At 51.5% G+C, this 14,306-nt stretch overlaps 1 protein-coding gene across 3 annotated transcripts in view; it reads right to left on the bottom strand.

The window, feature by feature from the left end:
* LOC122671712 (flavin-containing monooxygenase FMO GS-OX5-like) overlaps positions 1-14,306 on the bottom strand; it is a 25,598-nt gene extending 11,292 nt beyond the window's left edge. The window contains exons 1-7 of one of the 3 annotated variants that reach the window (XM_043869099.1): positions 13,655-14,306; positions 13,398-13,468; positions 12,359-12,508; positions 12,201-12,283; positions 11,824-11,959; positions 11,552-11,725; positions 11,060-11,311 (exon numbers count right to left, since the gene is read on the bottom strand). In XM_043869099.1, coding sequence (XP_043725034.1) covers positions 11,132-11,311; positions 11,552-11,725; positions 11,824-11,959; positions 12,201-12,283; positions 12,359-12,508; positions 13,398-13,468; positions 13,655-14,270 — 1,410 coding nt within the window. In that variant the 5' untranslated portion in view covers positions 14,271-14,306 and the 3' untranslated portion in view covers positions 11,060-11,131. Of the gene's footprint in view, positions 1-11,059; positions 11,312-11,551; positions 11,726-11,823; positions 11,960-12,200; positions 12,284-12,358; positions 12,509-13,397; positions 13,469-13,654 lie in introns of those variants that run through there. The other 2 variants (XM_043869107.1, XM_043869114.1) reach the window with 2 other exon arrangements.

The following is a 14,306-nucleotide window of genomic DNA, read 5'->3' as shown; positions in this document are numbered from 1 at the left end:
TTGTGCCTCGTGGTGTGGCTACGCCATCGTCGTGTGCTTGTCCTTCCGTGCGGTCACTTTTTTTCCGAGGTAAATCGATCCCCACCCCTTTTTTTTTTTTTTTTTTTTTGTAGGGTGTCTCCTCGAGGCCGCGCTTGTGGGTGTGGCGCGGTGAGGCTGCGCAGGCGGGTGTGGCAGCGGTGAGGCCGCGCTGCTGGTGTGGCCGCGGTGAGGCCGCGCCGGCGGGTGTGGCCGCGGTGAGGCCGCGCTGCGGGTGTGGCAGCGGTGAGGCTGCGCTGCCGGTGTGGCCGAGGTGACCGCACTGCGGGCGTGGCCGCGGTGAGGCTGCGCTGCGCGGATGTGGCTGCGGTGAGGCCGCGCCTACGGGTGTGGCCGTGGTGAGGCCGCGCGGGGTGCCCGCGCCTCGGTGAGGCCACGCTGCGGGTGTGGCTGCGCCTTGCGAGGGTGGCCGCTGGCTGGCCGCGCTGGTGGCCATGCCCGGTGTGGCCCGCGCTTGCCGGTGATGCCGCGCCTATGGTGGTCGCGGCGTGGGTGTGATGGACCCTCGCTCTTCTTCCCCTGTTCTTCCTCTTGTATGTGATGGATCTACTGCTTTATATTTTGCGGTGACATTCCTTTCATTTTTCTTGCCAACTTCGGGAGATTGCTTTCTCGAGTAAGTAGTTCGCTCCCCTCTTGTCCTTCATGTCGTTCTCGGGTGACCTTGGCCCCGCTTGACGGGTTGGATCTTCGAGGAGCGTTCCCCGGATCGCCTTCTTCCTGGGTACTCCCTCCTCTATACCCTCCCCTAGTGATACCGATGGACGAGTGGGACCTTCTAGTGTCTCCCGGTCCCGTAGGGATCGTCGCCCTCTGGGCGCCATCCTCACCGGTCCTGTCGCGATAGGTTAGGCCCTGTTGCTAGCATCTTGTCACCCTCGACTTGGTTTCCCTCCGTGAGGAGTTTCATATTCCCACCGAGGTCATGTTGCGTGCCCCGGGCCTAGCGAGTATGCCTTCTCTCATCGTGCGGGGGAGATCTGCCTCTACCGCTCATTTTTCCTCCAGGGCCTTCGCCTTCCTATCCCTCGCTTTGTCGAGTTGGTGTTAGAGCATTGGCACCTCACCCCTAGGCAGGTGTTGCCCAACTCTTGGAGGGTGATCTTGGGTTTCTATGTCTTCTTCGCCCGCTAGGCGTACCGCACTGTTCCCCTGTTCTCCCACTTTTATCTCATTGAAGAAGGGGAACCATGGATGTTATCACTTTGCTCGCCGCGTGCTCAAGGGGCCCTATGCCTTTGTGGAGCTTCTCACGGGGATCACTAGCAACGTGAAGTATTGGAGGGATCGCTTCTTTTTGCCACGGTCCCCCGATGCCCACTACGGATCGTTAGGGAAGTTATTGACCTCAAGAGGGTCAATCAAGGGCTTGAGTGAGTGATTTTGAGGTGACTCCCTCAGGCGTGCCTGGATCGCGATCCGTTCCACGTCCGGAGTTGGACTCGGAGGCCTTCTGTCTCTCCGAAGCCGAGTCCTGGTAAGAGCATTGTCTTTTGTACTTGATTGGCATGTTGGTATTTGAGTGTATGTGTCATCGATTGGTTGGTCGATCTATGCAGTGGATACGCGTCCGGACTTGATTTGCTCCGCGGTAATCTGCGGAGGAAGGCCGCTTCTCGTGGGTGGTCCATCTGCTGGAGGGACCGATGTTAGTGGCGCTTACGCTGTGGTTATTGGAGCGGCGTAAGGGGGACCAGGACATGCCCGCGTGATTTGGCTCGGTGTGCGTGTCCTCCTTCCCCGTACTTCTCCCGATGATGGTGGCGTTTACGCTCTGTGCCTCTGCCTCCTCTCGCTGCTCCTTCCGGGATCTTCGTATTGCCCCTTTCCAAGGGGAAAGGTGTGAGTTCCTCCGGCCGATGCGCACGCCACCGATCTTCCCACGCTGGGTGAGTCCCGGGTGATCACCTTGGGCGTGCTGGAGGGCTCGACCTTGGCCGAAGCCGTGTCGCGGGAGTGGGTGGATAGGGGTAGGCTCCCTACCGCGAGGATGGCCTTGCAGAGGCTTAGCGACGCTTGTCTGCTCGGACACTCTACCATGATATGGCTTCGGTGAGTTATTCCTTTTCCGTCTCATCATGTCCATTGCTCCCTTTATTTTTATAATGTTTTATTGCTTGCCATGTTGATTGTAGGTCCATCACCGTATTGCCAGGCTTGAGGCCGTGCTTCGACGGAGGGTCACGCTTCTCGTGAGGTACAGATATAGCGCACCTGCGTGACGTGGAGAGGGAGCCCGTGGTCGATCGATGCCCGTGAGAGGGCCGAGGCTGACGCGCAGAGGTGTCGGGGAGCTCGCGGTGGCGTCCGAGAAGCTCCTAGAGGTGTCGAGGAGCTGCGTGTGACCTCTGCCGGTAAGGTTCTTGCTTTGGAGGAGGAGCTTCATTCATTGAGGGGAAGGCATGAGGCGGAGTGGCATCCGCAGTGAGCGAGCCGTGGCTGAGTTCCGGCATCCTCTGCGTTCTCGACGCCAGTTCGCGCACTTCACCCGCCTATGAGGGAGGGGTCCGGGACTTAGCCGCTTGTATCTGGAGGTGACCCCGACTATGACTTCTCTGTCTTGGGGTTCTCTCGAGTTTCTTGCGGCGCTTAGGTGTAGCTGTGGAGAGCGTTCCGGTGTCGGAGGTGGAGGCTGCCCCGCTGAGGGGGTGTGCTGCGCGTCCTCCCGAGGCGGACATGATGTCTCCCGCCGGGTGGAGGTGAGCCACCACTGTGATCCCTTGACCCCACGGTCGTCCCGATCCTGTAGACGTCTCAACCTTTTTCCCTTTTTGAACTTGAGTTGTAACTACTATGACTTTTCTATGTGATCGCTTACTTCTCTTTGATTGCATTGTCTCCGGTGATTGTTTGCGCGTTGATGCTCTCGACCCTTGATAGTCCTCGGGATTTTGGTAGTGGCGTCGTGCCTTGGTGATCCTCGACCTTGGGGTTAACGCCTTAGGCGTAGAGCCTCGATGTTGGCGGGACGCCTTAGGCATACAGACCCCGAGTGGTGGCATGACGCCTTAGGCATGAAGCCTCGGTGTTGGCATGTTGCCTTAGGCATGAAGCCTCGGTGTTGGCATGTCGCCTTAGGCATGAAGCCTCAGTGTTGGCATGTTGCCTTAGGCATAAAGCCTCAGTGTTGGCATGTCGTCTTAGGCATGAAGCCTCAATGTTGGCATAACGCCTTAGGCATGAAGCCTCAATGTTGGCATGTTGCCTTAGGCATAAAGCCTCAGTGTTGGCATGTCGCCTTAGGCATGAAGCCTCAATGTTGACATGTTGCCTTAAGCATAAAGCCTCAATATTGGCATGTCGCCCAGGCACGAAGCCTCGTGTTGGCATATCGCCTTAGGCATGAAGCCTCGGTGTTGGCATATCGCCTTAGGCATGAAGCCCCAATATTGGCATGTCGCCTTAGGCACGAAGCCTCGGTGTTGGCATATCGCCTTAGGCATGAAGCCTCAATATTGGCATGTCGCCTTAGGCACAAAGCCTCGTTGTTGGCATATCGCCTTAGGCATGAAGCCTTAGTGTTGGCATATCGCCTTAGGCATGAAGCCTCAGTGTTGGCATCTCGCCTTAGGCATGAAGCCTCGATGCTGGCATGTTGCCTTAATGTAGTGGCCGTGATTCGATTGAGTGGTAGAAGAAGACAAGTATTCTTGCAACATTTCTTTATTTTGAATGAAATTCACATTGTCCTTGATGTCATCTATCACATCGCATTCGTTATAACTACCACTCACGCTATGTTTCTACCGGTAGTACTTCTTCGATGTTCTAAGTTCCAGTGACGGTCTACCTTCTTGCCCCGGAGTCTTCAAGCGGTAAGTCCCTCCGGGCGTATCGCTTGGAGACTATGTAGGGTCCTTCCGATTGGGTGACAACTTCCCGCCTTCGTGGTCTGTGATGCACTTGCCCTCCGTAGTACTAAATCTCCCGGTGGAATAGCCTTTCCTTGACCCTGGCATTATAGTACCGGCAGATACGTTGCTGGTAGGCGACGCCCTTAGTAGTGCTCTCTCACGGACCTCATCTATAAAGTCTAGGTTCGCCCGCATCCGTCAACATAGGTGCGTTCATTGAAGTGCGAACCCTATGGGACATGGCGCAGACCTCTACCGGCGCCAATGCTTCAGTGCCATATGCTAGGCGGAATGGGCTCTCTCTGTGGGCGTCCGTCTGTAGTTCGGTATGCCCACGGGACGCTTGGTAGCTCTTCTACCCACTTGCCTTTGGCTCCTTCTAGCCTTTTCTTGACTCCTTCCAGAGCGCTTCATTGGTGACCTCCACCCGACCATTGGCTCAGGGTATGCTACCGACACGAGCCGATAGTCGATGTTGTAGCGGTGACGAATGCTTGGAATTTAGGGTTGTTGAATTGTTTTCCATTGTCTCGAGACGAGGATCCGTGGTACCCCGAACTCAGATGACGTCGTGCGACGAACTTCTCCATCTCTGTCTCGTTATCTTGGCCAAGGGTTTAGCTTCAACCCACTTGGTGAAGTAGTCGATCGTGACGACCGGTACTTTCTGCTTTCCTGGTGCTGCGGTGAAGTTGCCTAAGATGTCTAGTCCCCACATGGCAAAAGGTATGGGGTTGAGGATTGATGTCACTTGGTGGCGGGTTGATGGGTGCACGGGCGAACAACCGACATTGCTCGCACTTCTTGGCATATTGGATGGCCTCCTCTTGCATTCGTGGCCGTATAGTCCCCTGGCGGAGGATTTTGTAGGCTAGGGCTCGTCCCCCATGTGGCTTCCACATATCCCCTCATGGACTTCGACTGGGCGTACTCGCCCCCTTGGGTCCTAGGCACCGGAGTAGTGGTGCTTGTTGCCCCGCTGTGCAGGCCAGTCTCGGCTAGGACAGTACTTTGCAGCTCTCATCCCGATCTTCCTTGCTTCGGCCTTGTCTTCTCGGTAAGACATCGCTCGAGGTAGTTGAGTAGAGGGTCCATCCAGCTAGGTCCCTCCGTGATCTCGTTAACTCGCTTTTCCTTATACGTTGGCTCATGCGGATCTCAACATAGATCGCGCTAGCCAAATTTCGGAGTTCCTCATTGGCTAGCCTGGATAGGGCATCACGGCGGCGTTCTCCTCCCTGGGAACTCGAACCATCTCAAACTTCTAGAAACCCTCGATCAATGCTTGAGCGCGTGCTAGGTATGATGCCATCCTCTCATCTTTTGCCTCATACTCCCCATTCACCGATTCACCACCAGATGGGAGTCGCTCCGGGTGGATAGGTGTGTGACTTGGATGGCTTTGGCCACCCGGAGTCCAACCTAGTAATGCCTCGTACTCGCTTCATTATTGGATGCTTGGAAGGTGAACCGGAGAGCATATTGATCTGAAATCCCTCAGGCTGGTAAATATGAGCCCGCCGTTCGCCGCATTGCTCGACCTGTCCATGAACATGTCCCACGATCCGTGATCCTTCTCTTCGGGCTCCCTATTTGTGACTCGATCTCGGATCTGGGTACACTGCAATGAAATCGCAAGAGCCTGGCCTTTGATGGCTGTCCTTGGTTGGAACACGATGTCATGCTCACTTAACTCCACCGCCCATGCTATCAATCGTCCGGAGGCGTCCGGCTTGTGCAATATCTTCTTCAAGGTTAGGTCTGTGAGGATTGTGATGGTATGGGCTTGGAAGTATGGTCGTAGCTTCCTGGCTGCCATTACCAATGCATAGGCTACCTTCTCGATCCTAGTGTACCTGGTCTCGTGATCGATCGGGACATGGCCGACGTAGTAGATCAGCCTCTGACTTTGTCTTCTTCCTTTAGCAAGATCTGCGTTGACCGCTACAGGGGTGGCGGCCGGTAGAGCCGCAACTCTTCGTTAGGTTCCGGCCGCCCAAGCAAGGGTGGGCTCTCTAGGTACTCCTTCAATTCTCCGAACGCCTTTTGGCACTCTTCCGTCCATGTGAAGTCCTTAGGGCTTGGAGGTTCTTCAATGTTTTGAAGAATGGTAAGCACTTATCACCGATCGTGACACGAACCTGGAAAGGGCGGCAACCCTTCCATTCAACCTCTCGCACTTCCCGACCGTTCGAGGAGGTGCCATCTCTTGATGGCCTTGATCTTGGATGGGTTGGCTTCTATTCCACTGACCGAGACCATGAACCCGTGGAATTTTCCCGACGCACACCGAAGGCGCACTTTGCGGGTTTAGCTTCATCCGGGTTCCTCCTCGATCTGTGAATGCTTCCTCTAGGTCGGTCGGTGTTGGTTGGTGTGGACGCTTTTCACGAGCATGTCATCCACATATACTTCCATGTTGCACCCGATCGCTCCTCGAACATCTTGTTGACCATTCTCCGATAGGTGGCCCCTGCATTCTTTAATCCGAACGGCATGACGTTGTAGCAGAGTTCTCTTTGTCCGTCCGAATGCGGTGTAAGACTCATCATCCTCATACATGAGGATCTGGTTGTATCCGGAGTAGGCGTCCATGAAACTCGGCATCTCATGGCGGCGGTGGCGTCGATCGAGGGGTCGATCCGGGGCAGTGGGTACTCATCTTTTGGGCATGCCTTGTTCGGTCGGTGTAGTCGACACACATCCTCCACTTCCCACTTGGCTTTGGTACCATGACCACGTTGGCGAGCCAGGTTGGGAACTTCTCCTTTCTCGATGAACCCTGATCGGCTTAACTTCTCGACCTCCTCCTTGATTGCCGCTTGTCCTGCCGAGGGCGAAGTTACGTCGCTTCGTTGAACGGGCTTCCCCGGTAGGGTCGACATGTAGTCGGTGTTCCGCTATGGAACGTGGTATTCCTGGCATGTCGGAGGTCGACCATGCGAAGACATCCATGTTCGCTTGGAGGAGGTGTCCAAGCCCTTCTTTCTGCTCCCGCTTAGCAAGAGCCGACTCGAGCAACCTTGGAGGGGTCATCCGGTGAGGGGCCATGGGATGAGGTCTTCCACCGCTTTCCCCTTCTCTCTCGGTTCATCTCTCGGTCACTCGATCATGCTCTCTAGGCGAGTGCCATTCCACAGTGTTGCCATTATTCTTTTTCATGAAGGTGGCGTAGCACTCCCTTGCTTTCTTCGATCTCCTCGGACTTCGCCTACCCCCTTCTCGGTGGGGAACTTCATCTTCAGTGAAGTGGTGATATGACTCCTCTAAGGGTCATCGGTGATGGTCGCCCTAAGAGGCCGTTGAAGGACACCACGGACTTGACTACCATGAAATTTACCATGATGGTTACTTGTTGAGGTGTATCCCAAGGTGACGGGTAGCTCTATGGTACCTGATGGAGGCGGTGGCACCGAGAATCCATGGAGATAAGTGGGCACTTGGTTTGAGCTGGTCGTCCCCGAACCCGAATTGTCGATAGGCGCCAAGGAGAGTACGTCAACGGACGCCTCGTGTCTATCAGTACTCACGTATGCAAGTCGATTGGCTACCTCCACCGTACTACCAGGGCATCTTCATGCGGGAAGTTTAGTCCTTCCAGGTCTTCATCCGAGAAGGAGATCACCGCCTCGCCTTGGCTATCTTGTTGGGCTTCTCGCCACTCCACGAACCTGGCATGAGCTTTAGCTTTTCTCGGTGACTCTTGCCCGGTCCTCCAAGTATGGTGAGGATAGGAGGTCCCTTGGTGCCACTAGGTTCTGTGGCATCTCTCCACTCTTCTCGGCGGTCTCTCTCTCGATCTGTTCTTCTTTCTTCTCGTCTCGGCTCCACTCGTCTCCGTCGCGACCTCTATCTCCTTGGCCTGAGCGGTTGTCACGTCTCCCCTTCACATACTTGTTCAAGCTTCCGCTTTTACCGCTTGTTCTATCTCTCTCTTCAATTGATAGCACTCCTCTCGTGTCGTGCCCATTCTCTTTGTGGAAGAGACAATATTTGTTAGGGTTTCGCTTCTCTCGGCGCTGCTAGCATGGGTCGTGGCCAATGGAGTAGGTCACGGTCCTGGATCTGCATGAGTATCCGGGACCTCGGTGGTGTTCAGGTGTGAACTCAGGGTGCTTGCCCTCTCGCTTCTCTCTGGCGCGGTCTGTCCTTCTAGATGGGCGGTCGCTCTTCTCTTGTCGGTGCTCTGTCCTCGACCTCTTACCCTCGTTGCGGTCATCAGTGCTGACCTCTTGTTGTCCCGTGGCTTGGCCTCGATTATTTTTGTTCTAGCTTGTAGTACCTCGCCATATTTGCAAACTCGTTGCACCGCTCTAGGAGCTCTTTCATAGTCCTGGTCTCATGACGTGCCAGGTCCTTGATCAAGTCCAGTCCCTAATACCTCCTGCTAGGGCTGCATGCTGTGTCCGGTCATCCAAGTCTCGAACCTCCAGGGACTCCTTGGTGAACACGGTAACGTATTCCCCGAGAGATTCCCAGGGTTCTGTACCACGTTTAGTAGATTGACGGTGGTCTTCTTCGCTTGACGCTGCTTTGGAAGCGGGTGACGAATCGCTCGCATAGCTCGCAAACGAGCCTATAGATCTCGGCCGTAGCCTGAGAACCATGATGTGGCTGCTCCCTTGAGGGACGCAGGAATGCCCGACAGGATACCACGTCCGACCCCCATACAGCGTCATCATGCCATTAAAGTAGTTGATGTGGTCATTAGGGTCGTGGTACCACCGTAGAGTTCAAAGGTGGGTAGTCGAAACCGGAAGGTAGTGTGGTCGACATGATCTCTGCCGAGAAGGGGTGTTGTCCAGGTATGGAATGTGTCTCGCCTTTGGTCCGCTTCTTCAACCCTTCCACTTCTCATCCAGATCGCGGAGTCTTTGATCGAGCTCCTCGTCCCGGTTCGCCCCCACGCCTAGCCGGACGTTCGCTGTGACCCCGTTCACGTTCTCTCCTGGATGTCCCCTCCCGCCTTGAGTGTTGGCGGGATGGTGAATGGTCATGCCGTGATGAACCCCGTCGTGAAGGTGAGGGGCTTTCTTCTCTGTAGGTCCGGCTTCGTCGTGGTATGTGACTTTCTTCCGGTCGTCCGTCGAACACGGACCTCCGGACCGATCTCTGCGGGCTAGACACCCTCGCCTTGGGTGTTGGCGTCCTCCCACGTTCGACCGTGGCGAGAGGTCTCTTGTTCTCCCGGGATGCTTGGGAAGGCTCCCCGCGCGAGTGGGGTTGCCTGTCGCGCAAGTCTCTCGATCTCGCGCCCGGGAGATGATCTCCTAGGGTTTGGCTCTTGTGGAGGTATGGACTCCACCCTTGCTTGTGGTGAAGTCCTCCGACGGTGAGATGTCGCACGCTGCGTCGGTATTCTCTAAAGAGTCGTTGTTCATCGAGGATCTGCGTTGCAGGTCGTTGATCGACCCACAGGGCTGGAGCATTGGGGTCGGTGTCACCTCCACCACCACATCGTTGGCCTCGTCATTGTTGGGCTCGCGATCACGAACGGTCATTAAGGGGATCTCCTCCTCCGGAGGGACATGGTCCAGTCGTTGGCTCTGCGGCGAGAGCACTGCAGGGGTGGTGATCCATTCCTTGCTCCGTTGTTGGTGGTGGTAGTCTTCCTTCGTGCCATTGAATGAGTATGGAAGCGAGCTAGTAGTCAGTAATGGCTAGCGTCGTTCCCACGAGACGGCGCCAATCATTGCGTCAAGAAATCGTCGGCGGTCTGCGAGTGCCGTCACCGCAAGTGGACCAAAGGGGTCAATCGAGAGAACCGGTGTGGTCCCGGCCTAGGCTCTCCGATGCCAAAGTTAGATCTCCGGCGCAAATAGATGAATAGTGATTATTCGAAGATGAGTTTAGATGTCCCTTATGGGGTTGTGTACCTTTGCCTTTTATAGTAGCATATGGCGGTGTGGAGAGTCCCGTTTGATTGACGATTGTGCCGTTGAGTGGATAGAGGCCCTGGTAGCGGGCTCTATCCTCATGGCCATCTCCCGCGGGAGGGAGTGTCCGGTGGCATCAGGATCCTTGGTGGATAGATATCCGCGTGTGGTGATAACGTCCTTGGTGCTTGAATCCGTCCGGATGACGTGACCTCTAAGGGTCTAGAGTCCCGGTAGTGACATGAGTCTTAGCGATACGATCGGGGTCGTAGATGGGTGGCCCCACCTCGGTGCCCATGATGCTTGCGCCTAGGTGAGGCCGCGCCCGGTGAGGAGGCCGTGCACTGGTGAGGCCGCGCTGGTGAGGTGGGGGAGGCGCGCCTGGGTGAGGGCGTGAGGAGGCCGCGCTGGGTGAGGCCGCCCACGTGAGGAGGCCTCGCACAGGTGAGGCCGCGCCTAGGTGAGGCCGTGAGGAGGCAGCGCTGGGTGAGGCCGCGCCCGGATGTGTGGCCGCGCCGAGTAGTGGCCGCCCAATGGTGCTGCGACTCGGTTCGTTCCCCTTGGCTATGGGGCGGGTCGTCTATGACACGTGGCGGTCGTTGATTGGCCCTGTGAATATTGGATGTATCACTTTGTATTCAAATCTCCATGTGACCCAATTAAGCCTGGACTTTTTCTCCCATAACCATTTTGCTCCTAAGTGATTGAATGCTTCAGATTAGCTATAAGATATTTCTCACTTTAATTCCATTCATCTCTGGTATGTACAGGAACAGACACGGGATAAGAAAGTTGAGCTCAAAGACTGTCAGTTCGGTTTTGCAACTTCCCCATTTCGGGCTTGTTCCAATATTGAAGGCCCTTAGTAAGCCCCTAGTATCGGCTTAATATAATGCATAGTTAAGCTCTGGTCCAGACTCCAACCTCGTTGTCAGGTCAACAATTTTATTTCCTGCTTCTCTCGAAGAGTGAAAATTTCAATCAATCTGAAAAATGATCATACCAAATAACAAGAAGCACCAAAACATCTATCACTTGGAGTAACTAATTTAGCGACAGATTTCTTTGATGGAATCTATATATACAATGAAGATGAATTCATGTTTTGGTTCTTCTTTTAATCTGGTTAATAATAAACTATTTAAGTAAGAAATGTTGAAATGTACGTATTAACAGATACCAGCATATCCATTTTCTGTTTGTAATCATAAATTAAAATATACAGTTGTCCACAATACCTTTGTATTTCCAGTTTCATTTTATCGAAAGAATGAAATCCTGAAATCTACCAAGTGAGAATTCATAGTCCATTAGTCCTTGTTACTTCAACATTCAATTTTTTGACAGATAATCATCAAAGAATCAATCTATTCTATGACTGGGGTATTCAAATTGTTGAATCCAGTAGTCTCCATCGAACTTATCTCGATAACCATCCAGATCGGATAAAACAAGCTTGTAACTGATGGTAATCATTTGCTCTACCCAGTCCTCCATTGGTGGCAATCCCACCTGAGCAGTGAGCCAGTTTTTGTACTCAAACTACAAAAACAACACAAAGAATGTCATGTAAGAAATTAGCATGCCCACATTCAAAGATCAAAACCATCACAAGCATCAGCAACTTTCTTGTGTGTGTATGGGAGAGAGAGAGAGAGAGATTTGAACAAAAGCCAATATCATAGTAACGTTTCTTGTTGTATAATACGTTTTTATGGTTTACTTGCTAGGAGACTAGTTTAATCTGGGTGTGGGCTCAAAAAAAATGGAGGGCTACAAAACCTGGTCCTTGTCAAATTTATGGGTGTAGTGATTGGGTCTTCCTGTCTCTGCCATATGTCGGTAGTGTTCTTCAACAGAGTTCATCATCTCTTGCTCGAATGGTAGTGGCACCTTGCCAGATAGAACCTGTGCTACCCACTTGGCCTGTAGCTCAAAAGTCATGAAGGGGAGAACCTGGTGACAGTGAATGAATGAGATCGAGCTTATGCTCTTAATTATCCAAACAGCTAAAGAAGTTAAAATCATCATCATAATTATATCAACCAATTAACCATGAAAGGTAAGCCCACAAAAGATAGCCAAGGAGCCAAGCGAGGTGGAAAAACGTGCTTGTACAGGGGGCCAACTCGATTATCCTCCGCAGTCACAATTCCATTTGTTTCAAGAAATGGGAAATTGTATTCATACCTGCACAACTTTGGCAAGTCAAGACAGAAAACATAAAAGTACGTACTTAGTTGAAGTAGTGATGTTGCTGCACTTTATTTAACTCCCATCAAATCCTTTTATCCTCAAAATCAAAATTTTCTCTTTCTTAACACCTAAGAGCAGAGCAGAGGTAAAATTGAAACTGTAGAACAAGAAAAAGAATTACCAGAAATTACAGACAAAATAAAACTGAAGATAGAAGTGATTGATCCATACATACCCTGTACAGTGGAAAATGATATCTGCAAAAACTGAGGACTCATCTTGAAAAGCCACCTTACCGTCCTCAAAAACACGCTTTATCTGTAACATATATGGGACTCAATTTAGTCACTTGATGTTTCTTCCCCACTAAGATCTTCGTAACAGAACACTTACCATTGAATGTTGCCATATATTACAATAGTTGTCCAACTTCCCAATTTTGACATTTGGGGACCTTGATGCTATATGGACTTCCTTGGAAACTTCGGAGATATCTCTGGAAATGTCATGGGCGCTAGGCCCATTTCCAATCAATACGACAATCTGAACAGCAGAAATATGCGTTAGCAATCAAATTAATAGACTGCAGCAAATACAATGTATGAGTAAATAATAACGTGAATGAATTGATCCTGCAATCTAACAAAATAGAGAGAGGGAATGAAATTATTGAAAATGATAAAACCGAATGAAACATTCTAACACAGAGTTCTGTTCAATGTTACTTCAATCAATCCACATTGTCATATCTTAAAGAAAGGGATTATAGAGATGCAAACAACCTGAGAACACTTAAGAAGATTGTAGTTTAGACAAGAGGTTATGGATATTCACAAGACTACAAGAAGTACATCTCCTTTCCCTACTAAAAATTCTTGGCACATTTGGTCTTTGTACTCTGTAACTGCTCTATTGATCTCTATAGTCTCATGTGGATGAATGCAAAGCAAATCCTTAATATCTCTGTGACATACATGTAATCTCTCACCAATAAAGGAACCTTATTGTGATGGGAGAGCATGCCTTTTGTGCAGCCATCTATCATATTTGGATGGAGAGGACAACAGGAGGACCATTAAATCTAGAACCTTTCACCAAATTTGGGTCCTTTTCAATTGAAGTACTGCTCAGTCTTGGGACCTTCCTATCCAATTGCACAAAGGAGATCCCTTTAGGGATTAATGTTTGTTTCTTATTGTTCCTTGTTTGTTCTTCCTCTCTAAGTAGGGGTCCCTGTCTGTATTCTTATGGGCTCTTTGAATATAATTCATTATCCATTAAAACAAAAAAAAAGAGAGATAAGAGCAGGGGTTGGAAGGAAATGGGTATCTAATAAAACAAATCATATAACTAAAGCTACTAGTATATATGCAAAGATTTTCTTTTCTGGAGATAAAATCATATAATTCAAGAGTAGTTTGTATTTACACACCTGGTCTCGAAATGGTTCAGGAATTCTGTAATTGTGGCTATGTATTTGCTTTCCGGGCCACTTATCAATTCCTATCCATTTTACCCAAAAAAAAAAAAAAAAAAAAAATCAATGCCTGATCAAGATTCAGACAGCCCTACCGAAACGCATAGTGGATCAGAGAACGGCAGCCAAATTCAATAAAGAAAGACTAATGGAGATTCTCATTTCTAATAACTTATAAATATGAAGAAGAAGAATGGTAGTCGGAGCGACACCTGGAATCTCAGCGAATCTCGGCTTCGTATGGTGGCCGTTGCAGACGACGACGGCGTCAAACACCTCTGCGAGCAGCTCCTCCGATTCCGATTCGGAAGTATTGGTCCGAGCTGGAGAGGAGCGAGACTGAACGATCCATTCGTTTGGGCTTCCATGATTACGCTCCACGCGGACGACTTCATTGCGGAAGCGGATCAACTCAACGAGTCGGAAGTCCCTGGCGAAGTCCTCCAGATAGGAGCGGACCTCCTCATGTCGAGGATACGTTCTGGAGTCTCCAGCATGACCTTCCTTGTTGAATGGGTAATCCAAGAACCCCATGATCTGCCTCGGTAAATTGGTTCGGAGAGAACGGTAAATGCTGCTGTGGACATGAACCCCAACACCTTCTTCCCCTTGACGACGAATCTGTTCGAACAGAGTCGGACTCAGTGGGTTGGTCTCGAAGCTGTCATCGTAAACCCATGTGCCTCCGAGTCGGTCACCCTTCTCAAACACTACCACCTGATGACCTTCCCTTCGGAGCTCTCGAGCAGCGACGAGACCGCAAGCTCCAGCTCCGACAACGGCCACTTTAGTAGAAGAAGAAGAAGAAGAAGATCCTCCTGATGCCATTACTCAAAAATCTCAATTCCTCTTCCATCGAATGCG

This window comes from Telopea speciosissima, chromosome 1, assembly GCF_018873765.1.
Source record: "Telopea speciosissima isolate NSW1024214 ecotype Mountain lineage chromosome 1, Tspe_v1, whole genome shotgun sequence".
NCBI classification, from domain to species: Eukaryota; Viridiplantae; Streptophyta; class Magnoliopsida; order Proteales; family Proteaceae; genus Telopea; species Telopea speciosissima.
Note: the sequence above shows the minus strand (reverse complement) of the source record. Positions and strands in the feature narration are given on the sequence as shown.